Consider the following 14,810-nt stretch of genomic DNA (forward strand, 5'->3'; position numbering starts at 1 on the left):
CCCTGCGCCGCAAGGCCCAAAAGGTTCTGGTTCTTCAACTGGTGCCCAAAGTGGGGCCGCTTCAGTGGTACCGGTTCTGCTCGAAGGTCGTGAGGAACCCCGCAAGAAAATTCCGGAGGGTTCGCGAGCCACACTAAGCGACCCCTGTATGTCGAAAGTGGTCCGAAGGTCTTTTTCAGCACGGTTACTCCTTCTTGACGGCTACTGACGACCGCTGCCCTGACTGCCGCCCTGCTTTGGCCCTTCCTTTGATGATGTATGGTAAGGCGAGACGATAGACGGGCCTCTGTTGCTGGAAGAAGACGTCCTTAGTTAAGTATTTTCGTGGGTCGCGCACACAATTTTGGTTCTTTGATTGATTTCTTTGGGTACTTAAATTTATCCATTGCAATAGATAAAGCCGAGGGTAAGTGCATTTGTGCTGCGTAATCTGAGTTTTACTCTCTTGAAGTTTGTGAACAGTCCGGAGACATCTCGAGATGCCTGGTCTGACTAAGTTTGGAAGAATTTGTTGTCTTGGTTGTAATAGGGATTCCCGACTTGAGGACTCTTGTCCGATTCCTTCGGTTGGAACTCTCACATATGAACTCTATTCAAAACATGGTATCGGCCCCATTGCCTTTAACGAGACATGGACCCGATACACGAAGAAAGATGGTGTTCTAAAATGGCCAGAAAATTGTAGTTTTGATCCTGATGTGCTAGATAATTTGGAAGCAGTTTTATTTAAAAGAAAAGCCCGGCCGGCAAGGTTTGACTCTTTCCGCCTTTGGCGTAAGGAAGCCAAACAGAAAGAAATTAAACAAGCAAAACAAGATAGGAAAGCACAGGGTATGACAATTATACAGGCTGCCCAACGATTTAAAGACGATGAAATTGACAATACGACTGAAATTTCAGAAAGACAGCATCGTATGGCGATAGATAAATGCTATCCGGTGTTGCCTGTTTCTCCTTCTGATAATAAGAAAGATATAGAAGAAGATCCCCTAATGTCCCACTTATTAAGGTTGCCTCCGCCCTATGCGCAAAGTGCCAATGTACCTCAGCCGTTACAGCCTGTGCAGCCGCCAGCGGTACTTCCGCCTGTTCCGGCTCTTCTGCATTTGCCTCCTCCAGTATTACCGCCCTTGCCGGTTTTACCGTTAGCCTCAACTTCTTTGCCCTCATCTCCTGATCTTAGATCTCCTTTGCCTTCTGCTCCTCCTGCAATTACCAGTTCCTCTCTTGTCAGTTCTCCTAATACTTTGTCTCCAATTCTCATGTCTAATTCTCCGTCTGTGCGCAAGCGTCTCACAGACAAGGTTACTGGTATTCTATCTCCTTTCTTTGAAGCTTTAAATGTGTCTCCGGCTTTTTCTCGAAGACAGTCTCGTAGTCAGTTCCCAGATTTTGAGGAACGAGAGAGGTTGGACTCTCTTGCACGAAAATGGATCAAGAAGGGTCCACAATACAGTGTGCTTGATATTTTGCCTACCTTTTTGCAATGGAATGCGCCTACGCAAAGATATGTTTTCAATGTAATGTGCGACACTCTCATTAAAGAATGGGAAGATGCGAGTTCGAGTCCGATCCCACAAGATCTGTTAAATGTTCAGACTGATTTTGAAAAAGGACTTATTGTGGGTTCTAAGGTTGAGGAAGCTGTAAGGACGCTTACCTCTTATAGATCCTTATTGTTTTCTCAGATTTTCCTTGATTCCGATCCGTCGGTTAGACTGACATTGAAAAATTATCCTATGAGAGAGGTTCCTCCAGTATGGAAGGAAGAGGTTGCGGCAGTAGGTGCTAAAGCAGCTATTCCTGCTCATTTCCAACGTATATGGGTACATGTCCCCTGGAAGAGATCTGAAGTTTTGGCCCTTAAGCAGACTCTACCAGATCCTCGTAAAAACCCTGCAGGTTATTACAAAGAATTATCACAGACAGTTGATGCTTGTATCATGAACCTAGCAGATATTGACATGCTAATGGGAAATCTAGTCCCACAGACAATATGCGCTAAGATTTGTAGAGAGGATCACGTGCAGGAACTAGGTGCTACTTGGGATGTTATAACTAATACAGATAGAGACCAAGTGGGTGGCGCAAAGCCTGACGCGCTGATCTCGGAACTCTCTGGTAGAATCATTACGTTAATGAAAACTATGATGCCTGCATTGAGAATTAATTGGGATAAACTAGCAGCATGCAAACAAAAGAAAGATGAAGTGTCTCTGACTTCTTTACTTGTTTCGAGGAGACATTTATCGACCACAGTGGTCAAGACATGGCTACAGAGGGTGGACAGCGATTGTTTGTGGACAAATTTGTATTCAATTTGCTTCCCGAACTGTCACACAAATTAAAAGATTCAGAAAGTTCATGGGCTGTTTCTTCTTCTGCCCAGATATTGGCTACTGCGCAATATTATGAGAATAGGGAAAAGGAAGAAAACGCAAAACAAGAGCAAAAGACGAAAGATTTAAAAACAAAGGTTCTCTTGCAACAAGCCTATCCACCACGTTATGCTCGGCCTCAAATTCAACAGCCCCCGCAGTTTCAGAGGTTGTATCAAAAACCTGAGCCATACATTCCGCGACCTTTGTTAGGTCCTAATCAATGTGCCTATTGTAGAGAGGAAGGTCATTTTAAGAATAGTTGTCCAGTTTTATTGCAGTGCAATGGAGCGTTATCTGCTCCACGAGGTCGTGCTGGCCTCCAGTCAGCAAACAGAGGTAGAGGTTGGGGTGTGTTGACTCAAGAACAGCGTGCCCTTCCTTCTCCCAATTCCATGAACTACTTTGATCAGCAAAATGTGAGGTCTGCACAGTATTACAATGAAGACCATTATGTTGAAGGCGAGAATGAAAGTCTTCATGCCAACTAGGACAGCCATGGACAAAGTAAGGGAGTTGTGCCAATCCCAGTAGATCAAAATGGACCTTAAGTTAACGTCACTACAATGGGTGTTTCAGAGCCATTTCTTCTGGATACTGGAGCAATGAGAAGTTCTATCATTCATTCTAAACTCCCTGGGGCACCTTTGTCTGGCTTAACAAATGTTTCCGTAGGATTTTCTGGCGCCCCTGTTCGTAACCCAGTTTCTTGCCCCTTGCCTATTTCAGTTGGTCCTTATGTTTTGAAAGCTCCACTTCTGTTGACGAATGGTTGCGGTGAGAATCTGTTGGGTCTAGACCTATTGAAAAGAATGCATGCTACAATATATTGTTCTCCTTCTGGCATACATCTTACTTTAGGACAGAAATTGGTCTCCCCAATGAATTTGTCCAAAGATCAGTTTCCACCTGAATTACTTTCTCTTCCAGCAGCGCTTTGGGCCACGGGTCCGAACGATGTGGGTTGTCTTGAGATTCCGCCTTATGTTGTCACTCTCAAGCCCAATGTTGAATTACCGCGCATCCCACAGTATAAAATTTCTACTGAAGGTGAGAAAGCGCTTTTGGGAATCATTCATGACTTGATTCAGAAGGGTGTGGTTGAAGAAACAAGAGGCAACACATGCAATAGTCCTATTCTTCCTGTTCTCAAACGCACTGATCCTTCTCAGCCTCCTGTGTATCGTTTCGTAATTGATCTGCGGGAGGTAAACAAAATTGTTGTCCCACAATTTCCTGTTGTTCCAGATATCACTGCTCTGTTGACAATGATACCTTCCACAGCGACTTGGTTCTCTGTTATTGATTAAAGAATGCCTTCTTTAGTATTCCCATTGCAGAAGAGAGTAGGGACATTTTTGGTTTCTCTCTTGGAGGCCGAAGCTTCCGGTTTAAGCGCGCACCTCAAGGCTATTGTGAAAGTCCCTCTATTTACAGCCAAGCTTTAAAATGTCATCTTGATACTTTTCATTTGCCGTCTGGTGCTGCTCTTATCCAGTATATGGATGACTTATTTGTCGCCGCCGATTCAAAAGATATCTGCAAAGATGTCACTGTTGCATTGTTACGCCACTTGTTTAAACTGAATCACAAGGTTTCACCTTCCAAACTACAATATGTTTGTCGAGAGGATACCTATTTGGGTCATCTCCTATCAAAGGAGGGACGACGATTGTCACCAGAACGAATTCGGGCGATTATGCGAATGTCTGTACCATCCACACAAAGGGAAGTACGTGCCTTTCTGGGTATTACTTCTTATTGTAGACAGTGGATCCCTAACTTCTCTTTAATTGCTAAACCTTTGTTGGCACTCACTTTAAAAGATACGCCTCACCCCCTTCCTTGGACTGATGAGTGCCAAAAGAGTTTCACTGACTTACGTACCACTCTGTGTTCTGCTCCTGTACTAGGCACTCCAGATTACACTAAGCCTTTTACGCTCTATGTTCATGAGAGAGAAGGTTGTGCACTGTCAGTTTTAACACAACAATTTGGAGACAAACAGTGGCCAAGTGCCTATTTTTCGGCTACGTTAGATCCTGTAGCTAAAGCATTGCCTAGTTGTCTCTAAGCGACAGCAGCAGCAGCAATTTCTATTTGTCAGTCTGCTGGAGTGGTGTTGGATAACACTCTCATTGTCATGGTGCCACACACAGTGGATACTTTACTAAACAGAACGAAAACGCAGCATCTCACGAGTGCTCGTCTAACTGGATACGAGCTGACGCTTTTGGCTAGTCACGTACATATCAAACGGTGTAATACCCTGAATCCAGCTACTCTGTTGCCCCTTCCAGATGAAGAAAATGTTGAAGAACAGCATGATTGTTTCTTCCGCACTGAGGAAGAGACAAAGGGAAGAATTGACCTGAGAGACACACCGCTAGAGAATCCGGATGGAACCCTATGGGTAGACGGTTCTTGTTTTAAAATGCCCAATGGAGATACAGTTTCAGCCTATGCTGTAACTACTTTACATACAGTTGTGGAAACTGCACGCATTAGACACAATTCAGCGCAAGCAGCAGAATTGATAGCATTAACAAGAGCTTGTGTATTATCGAAAGGGAAAAGAGTGAACGTATACACTGACAGCCAATACGCTTTTGGTGTAGCGTTCAATTTTGGGCGTCTCTGGAAGGAAAGGGGTTTTCTCACTTCACATGGCATCAAAATACAACATGGTCAGTTAGTGACTGATCTCCTCGAATCACTTGCCTTACCCACCCAAATAGCGATCGTAAAGTGTAGTGCGCACAAAAAGATTACGGATGATATTGGTCGAGGAAATAGCGAAGAAGACAGCGAGAGATTCAAGTCGAATGTATGTGGCAGGACCTGCGAATTGGGTCAGAGAGAGAGGAATATATGAGAAAACAGTGGAAAGTGTAAAAGCGATTCAGAAAGAGGCTTCAGAGAGGGAGATAAGCAAGTGGAAAGAAAGTACGGGAATGTTAGATGAGATGGGTTGTTGGGTGGAATTATCTGAACATCAACGTTGGCTGTTACCAGACGCATATGTTCTCCCAGTGGTTATTATGGCAAATGGCCCAGCCCACTTAAGTGCAAAAGGTATTTGTAAACTTCTGGCTCCAGTGTGGCAGAATGAGGGTATCCCAAAATGTGCAGACAATGTAGTAAAACACTGTATTGTTTGTTTAATGTACAACCCGGGAAAGGGAACCCCAACTCCAGCGGGTCACTTTGCTCCTCCGACATATCCATTTGAGGTGTTGCAAATCGATTATATTCATATGGAGCGATGCAACAACCTCAAATATGTTCTGGTGGTAGTATGCGCCTTTTCAAGATGGATAGAAGCATACCCTCTAAAAGATAACACAGCCCTATCCACAGCTAAAATCCTTCTAAAAGAATTCTTCCCCAGGTTTGGTTTGCCGCGCATTGTCTGGAGTGACAATGGGAGCGAATTTGTTGGCCAAGTCATGCAGAAAGTTTGTGCAGGTCTTGGTATCAAGCAAAAGTTCCACGCGGCAAATCATCCACAGTCAGCGGGTTTAGTAGAATGTTACAACGGAACTTTGAAGTTAAAGTTAGCAAAGGTTCAAGCAAGTACAGGACTCAATTGGCCTGATGCTTTGCCGTTAGCTCTGCTATCCACCAGAACTACAGTACACTCTCGTTTGGGACTTAGCCCATACGAAGTAGTGTTTGGTCGTCCGGCTAACGTATGGGGAATCCCTCGCCCTAAGAAATACTCAGACTTGCCATATCCAATGTTGATTGACTATCTGCATGATCTTACGACTAAATTGCGTGTTCTCCATCAACAGGTTCAGAGTGCTCTGCCGAAGGCTTCCACAGACCCAGGTCACTCCATCCGACCAGGTGACTGGATATGGGTGAAGAATTTCCAGAGGACCAGCAATTTGGAATCCAGATGGCGGGAGCCCCGAATGGTCCTTCTCACCACGAGGACAGCAGTTAAAGTCGAAGGAAAGAAAAATTGGATTCACGGTGTGCATTGTAAGAAAGTGCCTTTGCCCTACGATCAATGGGTACGCAGAGGGGTTGGTGACTGTGAAAGTGAAAGAGTTCCACGATTCGTACCCTTCAGCGATGCACACCTGAATGGGACACTGTCTTAGAAAGAGGACGACGACATTTTACAGGAAGCAATTCCATCAAATCGTCGCTTGGATACGACTAAACCACGAACATTGTTCCAAGACCAGAGTGTTCCGGGGAAGGAACGATACGATTTACGGCCTAGACTAAAGAACATTTAAAAGATTTTTCTCTTGTGTAGTATTCTGTCCCGGTTGCAGGGTCACGGTAGGAGTCTGAGTCACGACCTGAGTAGTGGCAATAGGCCTGCAGGATCTACAGTGTCATAGGACGGTGGAACATCATGATTTAGCGATTGAGGAAGATTGCCGTGAGCATCCTTTAGAAAGATGGAAACTACACTAGGCGAAAGAAAAGATGAAATGAAGAAAGCATCCTGTAAAATAATGTACAGTCGTTTCAGCATAACTATGTGTTATTATATCATTGTGTATTGTTTTGGCATTTGTTGGTTGGATTATTTATGCTTTGCAGCCAAAAGTTATCTCCCCTTTTCCCTCTTTGTCTTCCCCTACTATCTCTCCACATCTCTTTCATACTCTTCCTCCACATGAACTTGTTAGAAGAACTGAATATTATAACAATTCCTTTATCCAGCTATTACATCAGCATCAGTTAGTGGTCAATACAACTGACTGTTGGGTGTGTGGACTTATGTCACACACCACAGAGAAAGGAATGCCATATTTAGTTCTTCCGTTCTCTTATGAAGGTTCTGCTTGGGCTTACTTCGTCATTTTCTCTAATGCTTATCAAAGCAAATTCAGACGATCCGTTAGTTCACATGTTAGTGATCCGGATTTTAGTCATAGTTCTTTGATTAAGGGTATGGTAGCTATGGCTAAAATCATGGAAAATAGTAAAATCTCCATTGATGAAAGAAAAGCATACACTAACTGGAACGTCACTCAATATAGGTCTAGTCTTAGTGACAAAGTTAAGAAGGGAAAGTCTTCGCCGATTTGGACTATACCACATCAGGGCAACTTCTGCTTACAGATAAACGATCGCTCTTCCGACATCATACAAAGGAATAACTGCTCCCACACGAACGTTTATTCCTCTCAGAACTCGCCTCCTCTAGTGCCGTCTCAAGGCACCTATTTCATCTGCTATAATAGAGCTTATACTTGGTTACCAACGGGTTTCTCTGGTACATGTTATATAGCCTTTCTTCTTCCCCCTACTTACACCGCTTCCGCAAATCATCATCGAACCCGATACGGCAGAGGGATTATTGATTCAAAGGACACAGCAGGACAAGAGGGAGGAGATTTCCTTAAAAGTTTTCTTCCCTTCTGGGGTCCAATGGCTAACAGCAGAAATATAAGGCAATTGGTCCGTGTCGTAGAGACTACAATAGACATCACTGTAGGAGCCTTAAGTAACATCACGGCAGAACTACAGGCGGATCGTCTTATGACCTTACAAAATCGAATTGCCCTAGACTTTGTTCTTACTGATCGTGGTGGAGTATGCAAATTCAGAATAGTGAACACAGGCTCACAACTCAAAATGTGTACATTAGAAGCAATAAATCATTGTCCAGCCAAATACTGACTTTTAAGGAAAAAAGAGAAGTATTTTATTTCTACGGCTAACAACACAAAGGAAAAACACTGCTTTCACAATTACACAGTATCCCCTTGACGTAGTGGCTCTAGTGTTTTTTTTGGCGGTTCTCTGTCCCCCTCATTCAGTGGTTATTCCCCACTCATTATTGGTCACATCCAGGGTATGCTCCCCTAGTAGTCCAAGTCTCAAGAGTCCGCTATGAGTCTATTCTTAAAGACAACAGTGCTCCAGCGCTGCAGAGCTACTTGGCAGCAAGTTCGCATCAGGGACGACTGGCCCGAAATCAGTGTTACACGCACCTCACAGGATTTAGTGTGCCCCTTCCCAGCCGCTGGCGCAGCAGCAGTCGATTAGGTGAGCTAGCTGCACATGGCCCCAAGTGGGCTGCACTCAACAGACAGAAAGTCTTCACAGGCAGTCGGGCCTCTGCAGCGATAGAAGGTTCTCAACGGTCCTGTTCACCGGGTAAGTGTTAGCACATAGCTCCTAGTGCGAACCCTTCATCCCGCTTAGGTGTGCACGATACGCAGCTGCCACACTCCTCTCAGCAACCATTCCAACCGGGGCACTCAAATTGCTGGTCCTGGTGACCCGCTCTGGCATACGGAACCACTGTATACTCACAGTGCACAAGTTCAGCCCTGATCGGCACAGACAGGCCCCTGACGGCAGCCTCTCCTGGCATATGGGGTCATGGCCTGTTAGCGCACTCGGGCGACACCCTTATCGCTCAGCAGTCTTCTTATGGCGGTCCCTCCTGACACACAGGGTCACCGCTTTCCCTTTACACAAGGACTCCGGCACAACTGGCGCACCGACGCAGAAGGATCAATTTACAGCAGCCCTCCACTAACATACAGGAGTCACCAACTTCGCTGTGCACACAGGCACACAGGCAACGACCCCAGCTCTCTACTTCCACACAGGACACACTGGTGTTGGCAAGCTGGCAGGCGATGGTGCTCTAGGGTACGTGGTCTTGGATTCCCTGGGTAATGTCCCCTCACCCAGCAGGGAGACTACCATGTCTTGGCCTCCAGGCCTGGTTACAGACAGAAGTCTTCTAGAGCTTCCTTTTCTCAAACAGCCCATCTGACCACTTGGCAGACGACATGTTTTGGGGTATTAAGCTCCCCTTCTTTCAGTCCATTTCCAGACACCAAAGTAACTTAGGGTCCGAGTCTTTAAAGCTTTATGTTCGGGGTCTGCTTCTTTTGAAGTACCCACTCTTCTTCCCTGTCTTCCTCCAGAAAGCAGTCAGTGACAGAAGGAGCAACTCCAAAGTTGATAGCCCCTTAACACAGGCTATGGGAGTCTCCTTCCTGAGATGTGGCCAGGCAGCTCCTTGTCACCGCTCACTGAATCAAAGGGCACCCTGTGAAGTTGTGCAGGGGAAGCCTGACTCTCCCCTCTCCATTGTGTGTCTCATTCAGCTTACAAGAAAGCAGCAATACACAAATCTGTCTAGGGAATTCCTGTAACTCCTCTCCATGCTTTACGAGACAGGCCTTGATTACCCAAAATGGAACTCAGGGCCCTCCATGTTTGTACCAATCACAGGCATACACACACACCTAGTGCACTTATGCAATCTACACATACTGCACAGCACTGTATCATATACTGTACCACTCATAAGCACACATACATCCAGCACATGCATCTACCATTCATGCACTGCACAGTACTGCATCCTTAATGGCCTATACCACTCACAGGCACACATACATCTAGCACCTGCATTTACCATGGACGCACTGCACAGCACTACATACTCCATGTATTGTACTCCTAGGCCCACCCACACCCAGTACCTGCAGTTACCATGCATGCACTGCTCGGTACTGCATTATCCCTGTAATGTACCCTTCCCAGGCCCACATAGACCAAGCACTGTACAGCACTTTACAACAAACTGGTGTAGCCAATGGAAAGCTAAGCAAACAGCAGTGGAAATTCAAAATGAGTGATCCTGTAGGCCTCACTTCAGTGACACATTTTTAAAAGGACCTGTACACTCCTACTCATCATTACACACGGTATGCTGACACCACCACATGTGTGCTGCTTAACTCCTGGTGAAGGCGGTAGCCTTTCACCATTATGACAGTAGTGCTTTGGGAGCATCTCCTGGTCGAAGAAGGTGGCAATCCGTGATAAAGGCCTATGTCAGAGCGCACCCCCCCGATTCATGTGTGTCTATGATAATAAAAAATAGCATTTGGGATACAGACATCAATACAGTTGGGCACACGGGGCATGGGTGCACGTCCATTACCATGCAGAGGACGCTCCAGTCCCAACTAAAATACAGACGAAAAACCCTTTGCCAGTCAAGTTACACATTGCCCATGGAGCCTGCTAACATGAAGAGTATGCAACGATAAGAGATCTGATCTAGAACAAGAGAAGACGCAGATGAGCAGGACTGGTGTTGCACTGAACTACTGCTCGATGATTCAGCTGTGGGGCTGGTGTCCACGAATCAGGGCATATAGGAGGATGCAAATAAAGCTGCATCTGTCCTGACAGACAAGTCATGAATGTATGCAGTCTATAAAGAAGTGTACTAGATGTATTTTAGATGCTACATATTATTCCACATGAACCAAAACCTTGGAATTATGTCGGACAGTGAGCTGCCATCTGAAGATAGACAGTGTGGTTCTGTAGGGTATTTCGTTCATCAAGATGCCACTTCAAATCAACTCTGCTGTATAAGTTGAAGCATCTCTTAGATTTGGAGGTGCAAGGCATGGTGACAAAGGAAGCTTTATTTCTTTACTGCTACAGAATCGAATGGTTTCTCGCTGTCGGTAATATTTGGGGAAAAGAAGCTTAGCCATGCTACCAAAATTACGCGCAATGGGAACGGAAAATGAAGAAGGGAAAAGGCCAAGGAGAGTAAAAGGCCTAATATTTAAAGGTTGTCAGTGCTCAGTAACCAGTCCCTGTCATGAGGCAGGAACTTGAGAAAAGTATGGCCCTACATTTGAATCTAAGAATGGGTTCACATTCAGGAGAACTTGGCATTTCAAGTGAAACCTCACTAGGCGCGTTTGGGAAACAAAAGAGGGTGTTAAAAGGGGTTGGAAAGTAGAGACAACTAGAAACTACATTTAGAGGTAGGAGCCTGCAAGAGTATTCTTTACTGTATGTGCAGCATAGCTTGTTGTACTCTGTAACCACGAACTGAACTTAGACCCACCTTGCCAGCAATGTACAAACATGTGTTCATACAAAAGTGGAAGAAGTAACACTTATCCTACATACCACACATCACCAAAGGATAGTCTTCAGGTTCCACCTCATTTCAAAGGGTCATCTGATGTACCAACAAGTGAGGCTTTGACACTGTGTCAAATCCTGGATGCCAATGTGTGGAGAACTTCAGCATTCATTCTTTGGTAAGAACATATTTTGACAGAGAGTGCGAAAGTTCTTAAAATTCAAGCAAATGCAAGGCATGGCTCTATTTAGGCATTAGGAATATGCCATCTGCGATAGTAATAGCGGGATGTACATTTTCCTAGATAGTGTCAGCTCTGCAGGCTTCCCACATGGTTATATATTGGTCAGATGGTAAACAGGGCGTGCAGTCCTGTAGGTAGAAAATTAAAGGCTCAGATTTCGCTACTTCTTTACAAAAATCTTTATACAAGAAACTTGTTGCTTAAAATAAAAAAGCTCAACTTATTATACAGACTAATGAGCACACTAGTTTAAACAGGTTTTACGAATTAAGTGCTCTAGGCATGCAGAACCAAAGCAGATATTCACCAAAGTTTACCTCAGATTGGTCAAATACGGGTACAGGAGCTGTAATGCCATTTCTCTTTGCAGCCTTTTGAATAATGAGTTCTGCCTCATCAATTCTTCCCTGTGAGACCAGCCATCGCGGAGATTCAGGAATTACCCTAAAATTGAAGAACAAAAACAATGTTATAGATTTTTTACTTTGTACTAGCAGCAGGGGTGAGAAGGACAAATACTAATACAGAAAACAGATTTTTAGGAGTACGAATAAAGTAAGTCTATATTAACTTGAAAAACAAGTTCCAATAATTTTGTCGGCAGAGCAGGGTCTAGGATACCTTCTATTTGTATGGTAACATCACCCAGGACCTCTGACCAGTAAAGATAAACCCCATTAGACAAATTTTGGAATTTTTACAGGGAAAAGGGGGGTAATGGGGAAAGGTGTGGATTTCGGCCTGACAGAGCCCCATTCAAAACTCAGAAAAGGTAGGGAAAAAATTGCTTTCCCAGATTAACTCCAGGGCTATTATGTCGATTGATAGATAAACTTGCAGCACTGATAACAAAGGTTGGTGTTGGCTGCGTGAAGAACAAGTTACTTACCTTCGGTAACACTTTTTCTGGTGGATACAGTGTCTGCCTGTGGATTCCTCACATTGTGAATATCCCCTACTTTGAATCTGTCATTGGTCCACCTGTTCGCCTCGGACGCACGGAAAAAATGGGTGGAACTGACGTCATCACACCGACGTGGCTCTCTTATGGCTCCGGTGACGTCATACGGAGTCGCGAGCGGAGCCGAAGTATTATGACGTGCACGTCGGCGTAGAGAGCTGGGGAACAAAATTCTGTGGAATGCCTCCTGTTTCAGGTAAAAATTCAAGACTCTGAGGTCCAGGATCGGACGCAATCTGCTGTCCTTCTTGGGAATCAGGAAATACCGGGAGTAGCATCCCTGACCCCTTTCCCGCTCCGGAACCACCTCTATCGCACCTTTTTGCAGCAAAGCAAGGACCTCCTTCAGCAGAAGAAGCAGATGGTCTTCCGAGCAGAAACCCTGGCAAGGAGGGTAAGGGGGAGGAAACTCCCGAAAGGGAAGGGCGTACCCATTCTCCACGAGGTTTAAAACCCAAAGGTCGGTCGTGACAGATTTCCAACCTCGCAAAAAGTGGGACACCCGACCCCCCACCGGTCTCACATGATCTAGGATGGGGGATCTGGGGCTGCTTCCCTGAAGCTTCATTGGAAGCAGAGGAGGCTGAAGATGAAGATGGGTTGCGGCCAGAACCTCTCCTACCTCTTTGTTTTCCTCTATACGTCCTATAGAGGGGATTCTGCTGCTGCTGTTGTTGCTGCTGCGGAGGTTGCCGGAAGGAACGAAATGAGGACCTCCCAAATCCTCTAAATTTCCTGAGTCCAAATCCCTTAGCAGGAGTCTGTAAACCCAAAGACTTTGCAGTAACCCTGCTATCTTTAAACCTTTGCAAGGCGGAATCAGCCTTCTCGCCAAACAGCTTCTCTCCTTCAAAAGGCAAGTCGACCAAGGTGGCCTGAACATCCGCCGAAAAGACGGAAGAACGAAGCCAAGCTTGCCTCCTAGTGGCTATCGAAGACCCCATTATTCTAGCCACAGAATCAGGCGTGTCTAGGCCCGACTGAATAACCTTCCTTGCAGCAGCCTGAGTGTCCGTGACAACCTCCATAAAAGAGGCTCTCTCTTCTTCTGGCAGCTTAGGGGCTAATAATTTCATAGAGTCCATCAGCGCATTAACATAACGCCCCAATAAACAAGTGGCATTGGTTGATTTAAGCGCCATGCTTCCTGAAGAAAATACCTTTTTGGCTGTTTGATCAGTCTTTTTAGAATCCCTATCTGCCGGTGTTTGAGGGAAGGCACCTGAAGAATGCTTCGAGCATGAAGCATGCACCACAAGGCTTTCTGCAGAAGGGTGGGAAGAAAGAAAGCTTGGATCCCACGGAGCCACCCTATACCTCCTTGCCACTTGTCTGGAGACTGCAGGCGAAGAAAGTGGCTTGCGCCAAACGTCCATCACAGGCTCTAAAATAGCCTCATTAAAGGGCAACAAGGGCTCAACAATCGAAGATGGTGAATGCAGGACTTCAGTTAGGAGGTTTGGCTTATACTCTGCAGAGGGCAACTGTAAGTCTTCTTGATGACTGAATGATAAGGGGCCAATTCTTGTGGTGGTGAAGACCTAGCAGAAGAATGCTCCCACTCCGGAGTAGTAGCAAGACCACTAGCATCCTGAATGCCTTCAAAGTCATCAGAAGATCCATCAACCTCACCTCTTCCACTTCCTCCCTATAACGCTACTCTTCCAAAACCCTCTGAGCCTCTCTTCTAGAACGGATCCGAGAAACCGGCACCGGCGGCGCCGTACGCGGAGTCGGTGGAACCGAACGTGGAGTCGGCGGCGCCGGGCGTGGAGCCGAAGGAGTCGGCAACGGCGTCGAGGAAGGCTCCGAAGAAGGCCGATCCAGACGAAGCCGGGATGGATCACCAGACGGCGCAGGAAACTGCCACAAAGGAGCCATCGGCAAAAAGGGCATAAAGGGAGCCTGAGCATAATGTTGTGGCACTCCCAAAGTGTATGCCATAGGACGCACGGGACCAGATGGTACGCCGGATGGGAAGGCAGCCCTTTGAAAAATCCCATACATCGCATTGAGGAAATGCGTTGAATCTGCACCCGGAGTCGGGAACAGCGGATATGGGATTGACCCTGGATCCGGTCGAGGAGTAGCAGGAACCAGAGCCGAAGTGTCCTCAACTGGCGCGGCAGGTTCAGCTGGCCCTGGAGAAGGCTCTTCCTCCTGATGCGGTTCGGCATCAGAAGCTGGAGACTCCACTGGCGCCGGCGAAGGTGACCTCTCTGGAGACATTCGAGAAGGAGATGGAGATATAACTTCCTTGCTTCGACGCAGAGGCGACGACTACCTCGAAGCCTTACTCCTCGAAGACAGGCGCCGAGAGCTATGCTTCCT

General features: G+C 46.0%; 1 protein-coding gene across 2 annotated transcripts in view; it reads right to left on the reverse strand.

The window, feature by feature from the left end:
* Positions 1–14,810, reverse strand: part of LOC146810995 (organic cation/carnitine transporter 2-like) — a 596,936-nt gene that overhangs the window by 200,781 nt on the left and 381,345 nt on the right. For both annotated transcript variants that reach the window (XM_085618046.1, XM_085618045.1), the window contains one exon: positions 11,836–11,962. In XM_085618046.1, coding sequence (XP_085474172.1) covers positions 11,836–11,962 — 127 coding nt within the window. The remainder of the gene's footprint in view (positions 1–11,835; positions 11,963–14,810) is intronic.

The sequence above is a fragment of the Triturus cristatus genome, chromosome 7 (assembly GCF_964204655.1).
Source record: "Triturus cristatus chromosome 7, aTriCri1.1, whole genome shotgun sequence".
NCBI lineage: Eukaryota > Metazoa > Chordata > Amphibia > Caudata > Salamandridae > Triturus > Triturus cristatus.